General features: G+C 43.0%; 1 protein-coding gene across 1 annotated transcript in view; it reads left to right on the top strand.

Moving 5' to 3' along the window:
- Window positions 1–593: 593 nt before the first annotated feature.
- The window catches only part of LGMN (legumain), a 29,810-nt gene continuing 17,594 nt past the window's right edge, over window positions 594–12,809 (top strand). The window contains exons 1-4 of the mRNA XM_060261857.1: window positions 594–772; window positions 5,880–5,977; window positions 7,091–7,172; window positions 12,766–12,809. The exon at window positions 12,766–12,809 is cut by the window's right edge and continues 42 nt beyond it. Of these exons, the coding sequence (XP_060117840.1) occupies window positions 635–772; window positions 5,880–5,977; window positions 7,091–7,172; window positions 12,766–12,809 (362 nt within the window). The 5' untranslated portion in view covers window positions 594–634. The remainder of the gene's footprint in view (window positions 773–5,879; window positions 5,978–7,090; window positions 7,173–12,765) is intronic.

The following is a 12,809-nucleotide window of genomic DNA, read 5'->3' on the forward strand; positions in this document are numbered from 1 at the left end:
TCTGAAGTGGCCGCTCCCTGCTGTGAACAAACATTCCTTCTCAGTTGAAGAGATGTTAACTGTTACTGTTTGTGTAGATTAAAAGGAGGAAGGCAGACAGACAAAATGAAATAAAAAGACTGAAAGAGAGAAACAGAGAAAGAATGAGAGAAAGAACAGAAGGGGGAGGTGGAAAAAAGAGGGGGAGAAAGGAGTGAAAGAAAAATGAGGAAAAGCCCGAGGAGTGGCAGTTGTAATCAGTAAGCTCCCAGCAGAGAACTGTCTGCGTCAGAGGTCAGTAGCCATCTGATGGTGTTCTTGCTTGACAGGGCTGGCGGTGGGCGGGGGAGGGCATAGGGCGGGGGACAGTGAGCCAATGTGAGGTCAGAGGGGTTGATGGACACATGATGGGCCAGTGGCCCATGGAGTGCAGGTTTAGCCAGTGAGGGCCCTGGATTTGGCTTCACCAGAGGACTTTTAGGCTTTTATTATAAAGGATGCCTGTGCAAAAGCACTTAAGTGATTTCTCCATTTTGCTGTTTTTGAAACATGTGGGAAACTATTGGGGTTTTTTATGACATGATTTTTCCATCTGACATGACTTATTTGCCTTCCTAGAGTTCTTGATTAAGTCCTTGATTGAAGAAAGGAGAGAATGGCTTTGAAAGCGGCCATACTGCTGGGCTGTATCCTGGGAATCAGCGCCTTTCCTCTGGAGGACCCTGAAGATGGCGGCAAGCATTGGGTTCTCATCGTAGCAGGCTCGAATGGCTGGTATAACTACAGGCACCAGGTGAGAGTGTTTTGTGTTCAGGAAATGGAAGGAAGCTGTTGTGTTGGACCTTGTCATGCTATTGCCTCATATATCCATATCCCCCCTCTGTTTTATTTGTTTACATTATAATCTGCTTTCCTCACAGGGTGTCAAGGCAGATTACGCATAGTGAGCCAGTGCAATTAAAAAATGCGACATTCAGTAACCAATTTTAAAAGTCTAGAACCATCAGAAAAAACTGAACCATAGCATGAGTATTCACATGATGCAGAAATTACATATATATAGGCTCCTACTTACAATAAACTGTACAAAGTGGTATAGACCAGCAGTCCCTAATGTTTACCTGGCATGCAGGTAAGTTTGTAAAACCATGTTGTGCAGCGCAGCCCTGTTACCTGCATGGAAAAGTGAGTGTGTCAGTGCTGCTTTATGATGTAATATGGCATACAGAACATTACAAAAACAAGTGGTGAATCTTCCAGGTTAGCTGGGCATGTTTGCAATTGAGCATTTGCTCAGTTTTTCCATGTAGCTATTGAAAAGCACAGTCCGAAGCAAAAATTCTTTGCAGCAGCCTACTTACATGCACGGAGTGCTAAAGTACATTGGTTATGGATGTGCACGTGTGAATTGCATGTAAGAACTGGGGCTAGTCATCCAGTATCTGATAGACAAGTTGATAATTTCATTACCTAAGTGATATCTTTTCAGGTGCTTCTGAGATCCAGCCAGATTCTCAGAGGTCATCTCTAGCTCAAAGCATTTTCTGGCAGCCAAGGTGTCTGGGCCAGCTGCTCCCTGTTGTGACAGAGTAATGTATGTCTATGCAGTGGGGTAGCTAATAGTGTTGATTTTTTCCTTCTCCTATGATTTATTTATTTGTTTAACGGAGCCATCATTGGAACCAAGTGCTGGTGTCTTCCCATTGGCAGTAGACTCCTGGTGCTCTCTCTGGAAAGTCTAGTCAAATTTGAAATTTAAAATGTATGATCTCACGCAGGACTTGAGGTTTAAAATATATGATCTTATGCCCAGGTCTTATCCTTTCTGTCTGGAAACTTTTGACTACCTGCAGTCCAACTGAGTGTTGTCTTGGGTGTTAAGACTTCTTAATTAGAGAAAAGAAATTGTAAACCCTTCCAACAGTGAACATGGAAAGCCCTTTTTGATGAAATGGCATGTTAATGTATGTTTCTTAGTGGATAATTCTTGCACCAATGTGGGCGTAGGGACAGAACAGACCACCTAAGGGCCCTGACCTGATTTTTGAAAAAAAAAAAACCACTTTAGAAAGTCATGTACATCTAAATGGATTTCGATGCATCAAATTTGCATGCATTTCTGTACAAATAAACATATTGGCTCCAAAGAAAATGACAGGTCTAGGTGATGATACAGAGTAAGTTGAAGAGGCTTTCCCTGCTCTCTAAGTTGTATGGGGAAATGCTTGTTCTGAGATGGCAGCTGCCACCCACAGCTTTTGTAAGTACTTACAAAAAATATTAAACATTTTTTTAAAAAATTGCTTCCTAATTATTTGAAAGTTCTGTTACATTTCTGGATCAGTAAACTTAGGTTTACTGATAGTGGAATCCAGGCATGTTAACTCAGAAGTCTATTATGTTTGCCAGGTCTTTCTCCTGGGAAAGTGTGGATAAGTCTGCACCTTAACGTTGCAACCATTTTGCTCTGGCTGCCAGTGGAGGCTTTTCTGATTCTGCATGAGGGATGCTATATTGCGGTGGAAGAGTAATACAGTTCTGTGCTGTAGTAATACTTCTCAACTTCCACCTTGTTTTGTAGTACTTTTGCTGCCTTATTCATGAGCTGTTTAGGTCTTGCACTCCTACCCCTTTGCGGACAAGTAGGGAGGATAAAAACAACTGCACTGTAATTCTGGTGCAGCCTGCAAAAAGATAGTGAATTTACTGCAAGCAGTTTGGACCAAAGAGAGACAAGTGAGCTTAGAAACAGATGTTAGAGGATGAAAAGCATCGGGTGAAAGGAGGAGGAAGTGTACACCACATTAGGTAAGCTCTACTTGACTGACGTTGGTCATGCAAAGAGAGGTTACAACATCAGAGTTCTAATAGCAGCCTGCCTCTTTGTCTTCTTAGATATTTCACCGTCACTACACTTGGGCTGTTTTTGGCCGGAATCCTCAGTGTCCGGTTTACGAGAAATCAGTTGTTCAAATTAGGCTGGGTTCAAACAAACAGGCCTGTTCCTCCTGTTTTTAAATAAACGAGGGTAATTTCTCAGCACAACTTGGAATCATGAACCCAGGTGTGCTGGGATTTGTGCCAACACAAGCAATCAGATCCATAGCAACAGGGAACTACTCTTCTAAAAAAAAAAAAAAGCCCACTCTTTCAGGACTGCAGCAAAGAAGCTGGAAAAGACCCTCAGCCCATCCGTGATGTTAAGTTCTGAGAAGCCACAGCACACTGCTTGAAGTTTACTTGAGATACCAGCCCAACTTTGTAACATCTCTGTAGAGGGACTTTTATTACTTAGGGCAGTGGTCTTCAGCCCGTGGGTGGGCTCCTTCAGGTCATGGAGCCCTGCCTGCTTGCTCGTGAGCTCCTACTGAGCAGCCAGTTTTGGAAAGTAGCCACTGATAAGGCAGTATTTTTCCATCTGCAGTCATAGAAGGCCATTATAGAAAGGTGCCAATGGCAGAGTGGGTTTGCCCTTACTGTATAGATAAAGTGGAAACGATTGACCATGTTTTGCTTGAGTGTGGACTATACAGAAGCATACGTGCCAAGTATATTCATCCTTTGCTAGAGAGATGCCGGGGCCTTTTGGACTCCAAAACTAGAAATATATTGTTAGCAAACTCTAATCCCCAATTTACATATGATTGCACCCGATTTCTGGCAGCTGCCAGGAGAATTTGTGACAGTTTTGTAAAGGAGGGACTTTGAAGTTGACCATTTTTATCCTTTTTGTATATTTTAAAATTTTGCAAAGCTCCCTTTTTCAAATATTTTTATTCTACTGTAACAACCATGCCTAAATGTTTGAGTGCTTTGTACATTGGATTTGAATGGATTGGCTTCTTATATTGTTTTTATTGGTTATGTACTGTAATAATAAATAATCTGAATCTGGTAAGGCACATGTGTAAGAAGCAAGGATGTCTCACCCCTAGCTTTTCTTTGCATCAAAGTTGAGAGGAGCAGGAGGGTGGTAGAGGGAATTCCTTTAGGGAACAGGCAGGTTCAGATATCTTATCCAGTCCTGGGGCTTTTTTGGTAGAAAAAGCCCAGCAGGAACTTATTATTAGGCCACACCCCCTGACACCAAGCCAGACGGAACTGCGTTCCTGTTTATTCCTGCTCAGAAAAAAGCCTTGTCCATTCCCTTTCCTATCATGTGACTCTGATGTCATATGCTTGCTGCTCAGTGGGTCCCTGCATCCTACACAACAGGATGTTTATTTCACAGCGTATTGGCTTTATTGCACTGTTCTGCAGTAGACTTCTTTGATATAAACAGTTCCTCAGAATTACGAAACTAAGTTTTTCACATATTCTTCCAACTGGTCATCAAGGCTATTTGGCATTCAACAGTGAGAGCTTACTGAAGTCTGCAAGTTATTGTCTTGGGAATAATTTCATGGCTCTGTGACCCAGGACCTCAGTTTCTGGGTAGAATGCTAGGACTTCAGCATTATCTCCTTCAACAGTATAGGAATATGATTCGCAAAATCAATAGTTTCTCATCTGTGTTTCCTCCCATCTTGAAGCAAATTGCATTTGTCCAGAGTACCAAGATCCTTTGAGAGTTTATTGATGACAGAAAAAGGGCTTTGGGTACTGTTGCATTCTGGATCTGGAGGGCTGACTCATTGGGCAGGATCCGGACTAAATCCTCCAATGGCAGAATGGAACTTTCCTGCCACTCCCTTCCACAGCCAGCCCACTGATCTTTGCAAAATTCTGTTCCTGAGAGATAAATAGGGGACCCTCAGGAGTGACAGGAGCTGTGGCAGGAAAGGGGGAATTGGTGGAAACTGCCAGTTTATCCAACCCATCAGCCCCAGAGTGTATGCATGTGGCCATTTTTCTGAATTTGTAAATGAATTCAAGTTCAGCAATCTCACATTGTAATCTCCTTGAAGCTTATCTGTTTGAGGACTTCCACTCTTCGCACAGTAATGGAAGAATAAAATGTTCTCTCAGTGGATGTCACTAGTGTTGAGTGTCGTGATTTTTTGATGTCAGATTTATACCTATTTATTCTTTTGCGTGGGCCGGTTTGGTGTAGTGGTTTAGTACGTGGATTCTTATCTGGGAGAACTGGGTTTGATTCCCCACTCCTCCACTTGCAGCTGCTGGAATGGCCTTGGGTCAGCCATAGCTTTCGCAGAGTTGTCCTTGAAAGGGCAGCTTGTGGGAGAGCTCTCTCAGCCCCACCTACCTCACAGGGTGTCTGTTGTGGTGGTGGTGGGAAGGTAATGGAGATTGTAAACTGCTCTGAGACTCTGATATTTGGGGTGTAGGGCGGGGTATAAATCCTATATATAGGGTGGGGTATAAATCCAGTCTTCTTTTACATAGGGACTACCTCCTGTTTGTTGACAATTGCCCTTGCACTGTCTATGTTGGACAATCTCATCACAGCTGCTAATTTTCTGTCTCTGAGTATTTCTGGCCTGTTCGAAATACATTTTGCATTGCAGCTCTGCCTCTTGATTTTTTTCTTTTCAGCACCCTGTCTGCCTTCAGACTAGGACTTGGGGGTCTCCATTCCTACTTCCAAGACTCTTAAGTTCCCTTTGTCAGATAAAAGCTGATACCCTGAAGATGTTGCTGGTCTCTGTGCTACTGGACTCAAGTGTAGCTGCTTTACTGCAGGCCAGCATGGCTGCCCTCTGAAACAATCTTCATGTAGTTACTATAAGACAGTGGCATGCTGTACACTCATTAGGGTTCCACAGTTGGTTTGAATGCAAAGCTGGTTTTTGTGCACGGAGCAGCAAGATGATTTGCTAATGAACAAGTAAACATTTTAAGGAGAAATTAATTTTTGGGGGGCGGGGGGGGTGGTTTCCCTGTGCTGCATACAACAAGTTGAAAGGCAAACCAATAAAGAAAACTGCTGTGTCTTTCAGGCTGATGTATGTCACGCTTATCAGATTGTGCACCGGAATGGAATTCCTGATGAACAGATTGTCGTTATGATGTATGATGATATTGCTTACGATGAAGAGTAAGTATCAGATTCATCGGGGAAACAGAATCCCCAGGCTCCCTTATTAACTTTGCTGTTCTTCATTGAGTCTCAAGTCACCAGACAGTAGAAGTGCTTCAGAGAGTACTGTGTCCAGGAAATGTGACTTGCAATAGCCTCATTGGTAGATTTCAGAACATGCTTTGTCATTCAAAAGCATACTATTGACTACTAACCATTGCATATTTACAGAAAGAGAAATTCCCTGCAGTTAGGTCTATGGGCTGAGAACTAGAGGAAGGGAGAAATCTGTACTTTAGCAGTGGAGGACACCCTCTGTAAACAGTGTTCCAAATTCATTGTCCCACTGCCATCTCAGGTATACTGCTAGAGCAGTGGTCTATCAAGAGCAGTATTGTCTATTCTGGCAGTGGCTCTCTGGGGTCTCAGGCAGCAGGCTTCTACATCACCTCCTTACCCCCATCCTTTTCACTAAAGATGCTGGGGATTGAACCAAACACCTAAGAACATAAGAGAAGCCATGTTGGATCAGGCCAATGGCCCATCCAGTCCAACACTCTGTGTCACACAATGGCCAAAAATACCCCAAGGAGGTTCACCAGTGGGGCTAGAAGCCCTCCCATTGTGCCCCCCCACAAAGCACCAAGAATACAGAGCATCAGTGCCCCAGACAGAGTTTCAACAATACGCTGTGGCTAATAGCCACTGATGGACCTCTGCTCCATATACTTATCCAGTTCCCTCTTGAAGCTGTCTATGCAGGGTGCTTGACATAACTTGAAAAATCCTTCTTTCCCTCAAAGAGTTGATTATGTATACTGTGAAACCTTCAGGCGCAGTATGATCAAAGGCATGAATGCAAATGTAAAAATACAGGGATAGCCTTCCTGGGGTTCCATGGTGAAGCTGGGGTAGAACTCCAAATGTATAAAGCTAATAGCATTTCAAGAACCTAAAGGTCTATGCATGACACTTCACCTTTTGTTCTGGCATAGTGTGTTCTTAATTTCAGTTTAAATGTCATGATCTGTATATGGCAGTGCAGTCGATGGGCTTAGAATTTAAAAAAGGAATAAAGAATGGAGAGGTTTGCATTGGTATTTAATACTTCTGTTCCTTTCCCAATTCCAGGAATCCAACCCCAGGAATAATCATTAACAGACCCAATGGCACAGATGTATACAAAGGAGTACTGAAAGACTACACAGGGAAGGTAGGAGTCGGTTGTCTTAACTCAGCGACCCAGGAATGAGGTTCGATTTCCATATTCCAATTCAGTGGCTAGTCAAAATAAGAGTTAACCCTTTGTTAACATGTCGTAAGATCTTAAAATGTAGTGCAGCATAAAACTGTACAGTACTCAAAACTTCATACCAATCGCCAGCTTGACAATAGATCCCGTGACTCTTCATAGACTCCTTCCTTTATGGTCTTGCACAGTGCATCTGACGACTCTAAATGTGTAACAATCAGGAAGTAAAGACATGATCTTCCATAGTAAAGCCTCTATTGTTCCACGGCTTTCACGAATCCATTTTCAAGAGTAAATTATTAAACTCTGAAGCATGCCCTTAGCAAATCAGTTGTCTTTCTGTTTATGATGTTTGAAGAGTGTGTTTACATAGGGCAGGATTAGTAATGAGTGTTTCTCCGTCCCTGTCGATCAGCAAGTTACAAAACCGAATCGTTTTAGAGAGGTGATGTGTTCTGTAAGGCGTTTCTGTTCTTAGAATATAGGCATGGATAAGGAACTGAAGTCTAGCAATATTGCTGGACTGAATATCTGCTTAGGCTTTTCCAAAAGATTCCTGGAACTCGTGTGGAATGTTTGACCTTTTGCTTGAGCAGGTAATGGTCATAGGGTATCACAAACCTACTTTTGACTTTCCTTCATTTTAAGAAGTAATTCACTGGGGTGGAGGCAGAAGGAGCTTCTGATCAAATTGTGACAAGCCTTGAAAGCACCCTTGGGCTCACCAGACTGGGAAGAGGAGCTTGGTCTGTATGATTTGCTGTCCCTTCCTGAAGCCCTTTTGCAGTGCTTGGTGGTGGTTCTTGTCCAACTTTGATAGACTTTAGATGGAGAGTTTAGGATCACACAGAAAACTCCCTCACGCTGAATCAAGCTCTTGGTTTGTGAAGGGCAGTATTGTCTACTCTGACTGGCAGTGGTTCTCCAGGTCTCATGCAGGGGGCTTCTATATCACCTGCTACCTGAACTTTTTGGAGATGCCAGCGATTGAACCTGGGGCTTTCTGCCTGTAAAGCAGATGCTATACCACTGGATCTTACAACCTCACTGATCAAATTTCAGCAATTCTTGAAACAATGCCTATGGACTTGAAAAACCGCATCCTGGAAAGTGGAGCTCACCTTTGCATCTCTAAAGCAGTGGTTCTTCTTTTTTCATCCACTACTACCCATGAAAATCACATCCCCTCTCCAAGAAATTAGGATCTCGAAATAGCACTCCTGGCAAGACATCTTTATTTATATTGGTATGTTTCTGATATATGCTGCTCAGTCATGCATTTGATGAGACACTGAGGCTTAACAGGCTTCAGCCAGCTCCTCAATATTTGACTCTTTTTGGCAGTGTGCAGAGGGCCAAAAGGAGACATCTGAGATCTAAGCTATTACCCTGAGAGCTGGGTGAGTATAGGAAAGAGGTCTCTTCCATTGGCAAGCAGTAGGCATTGCCAAGATAGGGAAGGGGCTGCCTTCAGATGTCCTTTCATTCATCCCCAGAGTTCTGCTTCCTCCCGAGATTTATTTAACAAAAACCAAAACCTTCCCAAGGAGGCATATGACTCCCAACAAGAATCCCTGATATATAAACATAACAGCCCCAGAGAATAACTGTATCCTGTCATTATTATAAACTACAAATAGCATTGCTTGTTGTTCACATGGCAAAAGCAAACTATCGTAGGAAAGGGAGAAGAAAAACTTGTAAGAGCAGGATGCATGACCTCTTGCTGATGCTCCCAAGCATTTGCCTACATTTGCCTAGTAGCCTGACATGTTCATGTTCAGTGGTTCCTAGCACTGCATCATGCAACTGTGGAGAAACTGTGCTTCAAAGCTGCCTCCTAGGTGGAAGGAGAGGACTACCGGCTCCTAGGAGAGTGAGTGAGTGAGGGGAAAGAAACCCACTAAGTTTTCATGCAGCCCACCGTGTTGGTATTTTCATGGCAGCCAGGGATGTTTACAGTGACAAACTGGATCTACAGCTTGAGGTTATAGAATGCACTGTGTCACATCAAACTGCAGGTGGGGATCATACTTTGTTCCCCCATGTTCAGGACTGTTTACATAGGGAGGAAAGGCACAACAGGCAGAGGGTTGGCTAGAAATTTCCCATCTGGAATGTGCATTGCCTGTTTTCTGAGAGTTTTACGTGGGAGGGAGATGTTTCGAAAAGGGTATCTTCCATCTGTTATCTGAAATAGTACACTCCCTTCTGTCATCTCTTCCTTCTGCATGTGTACACCCAGTTTTTAATAATATTAAAAGCAATCTGTACTTTATAAATCTTTTAAAAATATATTAAACCAAGAGTGCTTTATAAATGCACAGTTCCTTTGAATTCTACAAAAGACTGCCATTCCACAATCTTAAGACTGGTTACTTTCTTAAATGAACAAAAGAATCCTGCTGGATTAGACCAATAGTCCATTTAGTCCAGCATCCTGTCTCGGACAATGGCCAACCATTTCCTCTGGATAGCCATCGACAGAACATAGAGACTGTGACATTGCTCTGATTTTGCCTCCTGACTCTGGGATTCAGAGGCTTAGTGCCTTTGAATGTGGAGGTTCCCCTCACTCACTCTGGCTAGTAGCCATTGATAGACTTTATCCTCCGTGAATCTATCTAATCCTCTTTTAAAGCTGTTTATTCCTATGACCATCACTACATCCTCTGGCAGTGAATTTCACATTTTAATCACTCTCTGCGTGAAGAAGTATTTCCTTTTATCTGTCCTGAGCCTACTGCCCGTCAGCTTTTGCCCTCAAGTTCTAGTCTTTTGGGAGAGGGAGAAAAAGTTGTCTTTGCCACCTCTCGCCATCATGCATAATTTTATAAACCTTTATCATGTCCTCGCATTACTAGTCTCTTTTCTAAACTGAAAAGTCCCAGTGTCTTAAACCTTTTCTCATGGGGATCGGTTGCCCTCCTCTTTACTTTTTCTAGCTCTGCAGTGCCCTTTCTGAGATACAGGGTCCAGGACTGTATACAGTATTCCAAATGAGGCTGCACCATAGATCTATACAGGGGCATTACAATATTGGCTGTTTTATTCTCAGTCCCTTTCCTAGTAATCCTGAACAGATTTGCCTTTTTCACCACTACAGCATACTGAGTTGACACTTTCACTGAGCTATCCGCTACAACTCCCCTCTCAGTCTCAGCATATTCAGACCCCATTAGCCTATACTTGAAGTTGAGATTTTTTACACTTACACTGAATTCCATTTGCCATATTGTCACCCACTCATCCAGTTTGTGGAGATCCTCTCGAAGCTTTCACAGTCAACCTTAATTTTTTCCCATCTTGAATAATTTTGTGTCATTTGCAGCTTGGCACTACTCTACTCATGCGTAGTTCCAGATCACTGATAAATAAATAGTACCAGCCCCAAAACCAGTCCTTGCGGGACCCCACTGCTTACCCCCACCACACCAGTTCTAAATTTATTCCTGCTCTTTGCTTCCTGCCATTTAACCAGTTTTTAATCCATAAGAGAACCTGTCTTCTTATCCCATGACTTCTCTGTTGACGATGGGATCTTTGGTGAGGTACCTTGTCAAAAGCCTTTTGAAAGTCCAGGTGCATAATTTATTTATTTATTTATTACATTAAACTTCTATCCCACCCTCTCCGCAAGTGGACTCAGGGCGGCTTACAACATTCAGTTACACAAATTAAGAACAATAAGTCAATAAAATCTATAAAACATTAATACAATTTAAAAAATTTAAAAAACTATTTCATGCTGCTGTATCATTACTATATTGGTGGTTCTGCTTTTCAGATGGTGATCACCGAGTACTCTACTGATGTCAGGTGGCAGCTCTCTCTCGGTTTAAACATCGAAGGCCTGTCGAAACAACTCGGTCTTACAGGCCCTGCGGAACGTAGGAAGGTCCCGCAGGGCCCTTATGGCATCTGGGAGAGCATTCCATAATTCTGGTGCTGCCACCGAGAAGGCCCTGGCTCGTGTCAAACGCAACCTGGCCTCCTTTGGTCCAGAGATGGACAACAGATTTTTTGTCCCTGAATGCAGTGCTCTCTGGGGAATATATGGGGAAAGGCGGTCCCGCAGATAGACAGGTCCCTGACCATAAAGGGCTTTAAAGGTCAATACCAACACCTTGAAACGGACTCGGAACACAATAGGTAGCCAGTGCAGCTCAATAATGTCATTGTTGACTATGTGCTTGTTCTCAAAGAACTTCAAAAGGTTGATGAGGCAGGACTTCCTGTAACTCAAAAACAAAAGTTTCTGAATTAAAGGCAATCTTAATTCATTGACCTCAACATTTTCAGGATTTTTGCCATACCACATTATTGTAGCAAAAAGTTATGCAATGAACCTGAGATACAGCCCTGCCCATAATCTAAATTTATGCTGGATTCATGTTTTATTAGGTATTATAAATATCATTTAGTCACACATCTATCCAGGCGTGTATCTTTGAAACTTATTCCTGAAATCATCTTCTCAGCTGAAAAGGAGTCCCTACTCTTCTTCAGTCTATTTATTTAATTATTTCAAATACTTACGTTCTGTGCTTTCCAAGAAATGTTACGATAACATCTTGCAAAAACAATAAACACAGTGGCCTAGACCCCTTGAAGTACACATACCCCACCCTGTAGGTAGGACACCGTATCTTTCAGATCAAGATCTCAGCAGTCTTCATCAGTTATTGGTTAAAAAACCTCAATACCTCTTGAATGTTATCAAGTCCAGGTAGTCTTTGCAAACAAGATGCATGGTAGGCCAGAATTAACCTTTGGTGTTGACGAGAAGATATGGCTGAACAATTATGGCTTCTCTAAACATGTCCAGTGAATTCAGCCCCTGGCTACTTGGACCAGAGACATCCAGCTCATAGCTTATGTTCTTTACCACTATGCCACAGTGTGCTTTTCATAGAATCATAGAGTTGGAAGGGACCTCCAGGGTCATCTAGTCCAACCCCCTGCACAAAGTAGGGAACTCACAAATACCTCCCCCTAAATTCACAGGATCTTCATTGCTGTCAGATGGCCATCTAGCCTCTGTTTTGATATGTCTCTAGCTGAGTGGTACCAAAGGGGTGTGTTTTCCTGGGGAGTCCTTTCCACATTCAGGCAGATCCAGTGGTTCCCTTCTGCTAAGACCGCCTCTGAGTCCTTTGGTCCACCCTGTTGACTCTTCTGCCTAGGAATCCCATTGCTGTTTCTGCAGAAACTTGGCAGATTACAGAGGCTTTGGAAGTATGCCTGTAAGGGGCAAGGTTCAGTTCAAGGGACTTGCTGGGCAGGACCACTTTGGGACACTAGAAATGACCACTGTTCTTCTGTGGCTGAACATTACCAGGGTTGCCTGCAGTGGTGATCTGGCTACCTTCCAGGGAATGTTTCTGCCATGACAGGTTCTCCCATTAAGGGGCCCTTATTAAGTTTCCAAGGTTCCCTAGGACCGATGTTGCAAACTATGGTTTCTTATCTAGCCAGCACCCTGAACCCTTCAGAATGAGAGAAGAGTAACGTTTCTCCATTGTTATGATTTCAACCCTCTCCCAACTTGTAGGATGTTACACCAGAAAATTTCCTTGCTGTTCTGAGAGGTGATGC

The sequence above is a fragment of the Heteronotia binoei genome, chromosome 21 (genome assembly GCF_032191835.1).
Source record: "Heteronotia binoei isolate CCM8104 ecotype False Entrance Well chromosome 21, APGP_CSIRO_Hbin_v1, whole genome shotgun sequence".
Lineage (NCBI taxonomy): Eukaryota > Metazoa > Chordata > Lepidosauria > Squamata > Gekkonidae > Heteronotia > Heteronotia binoei.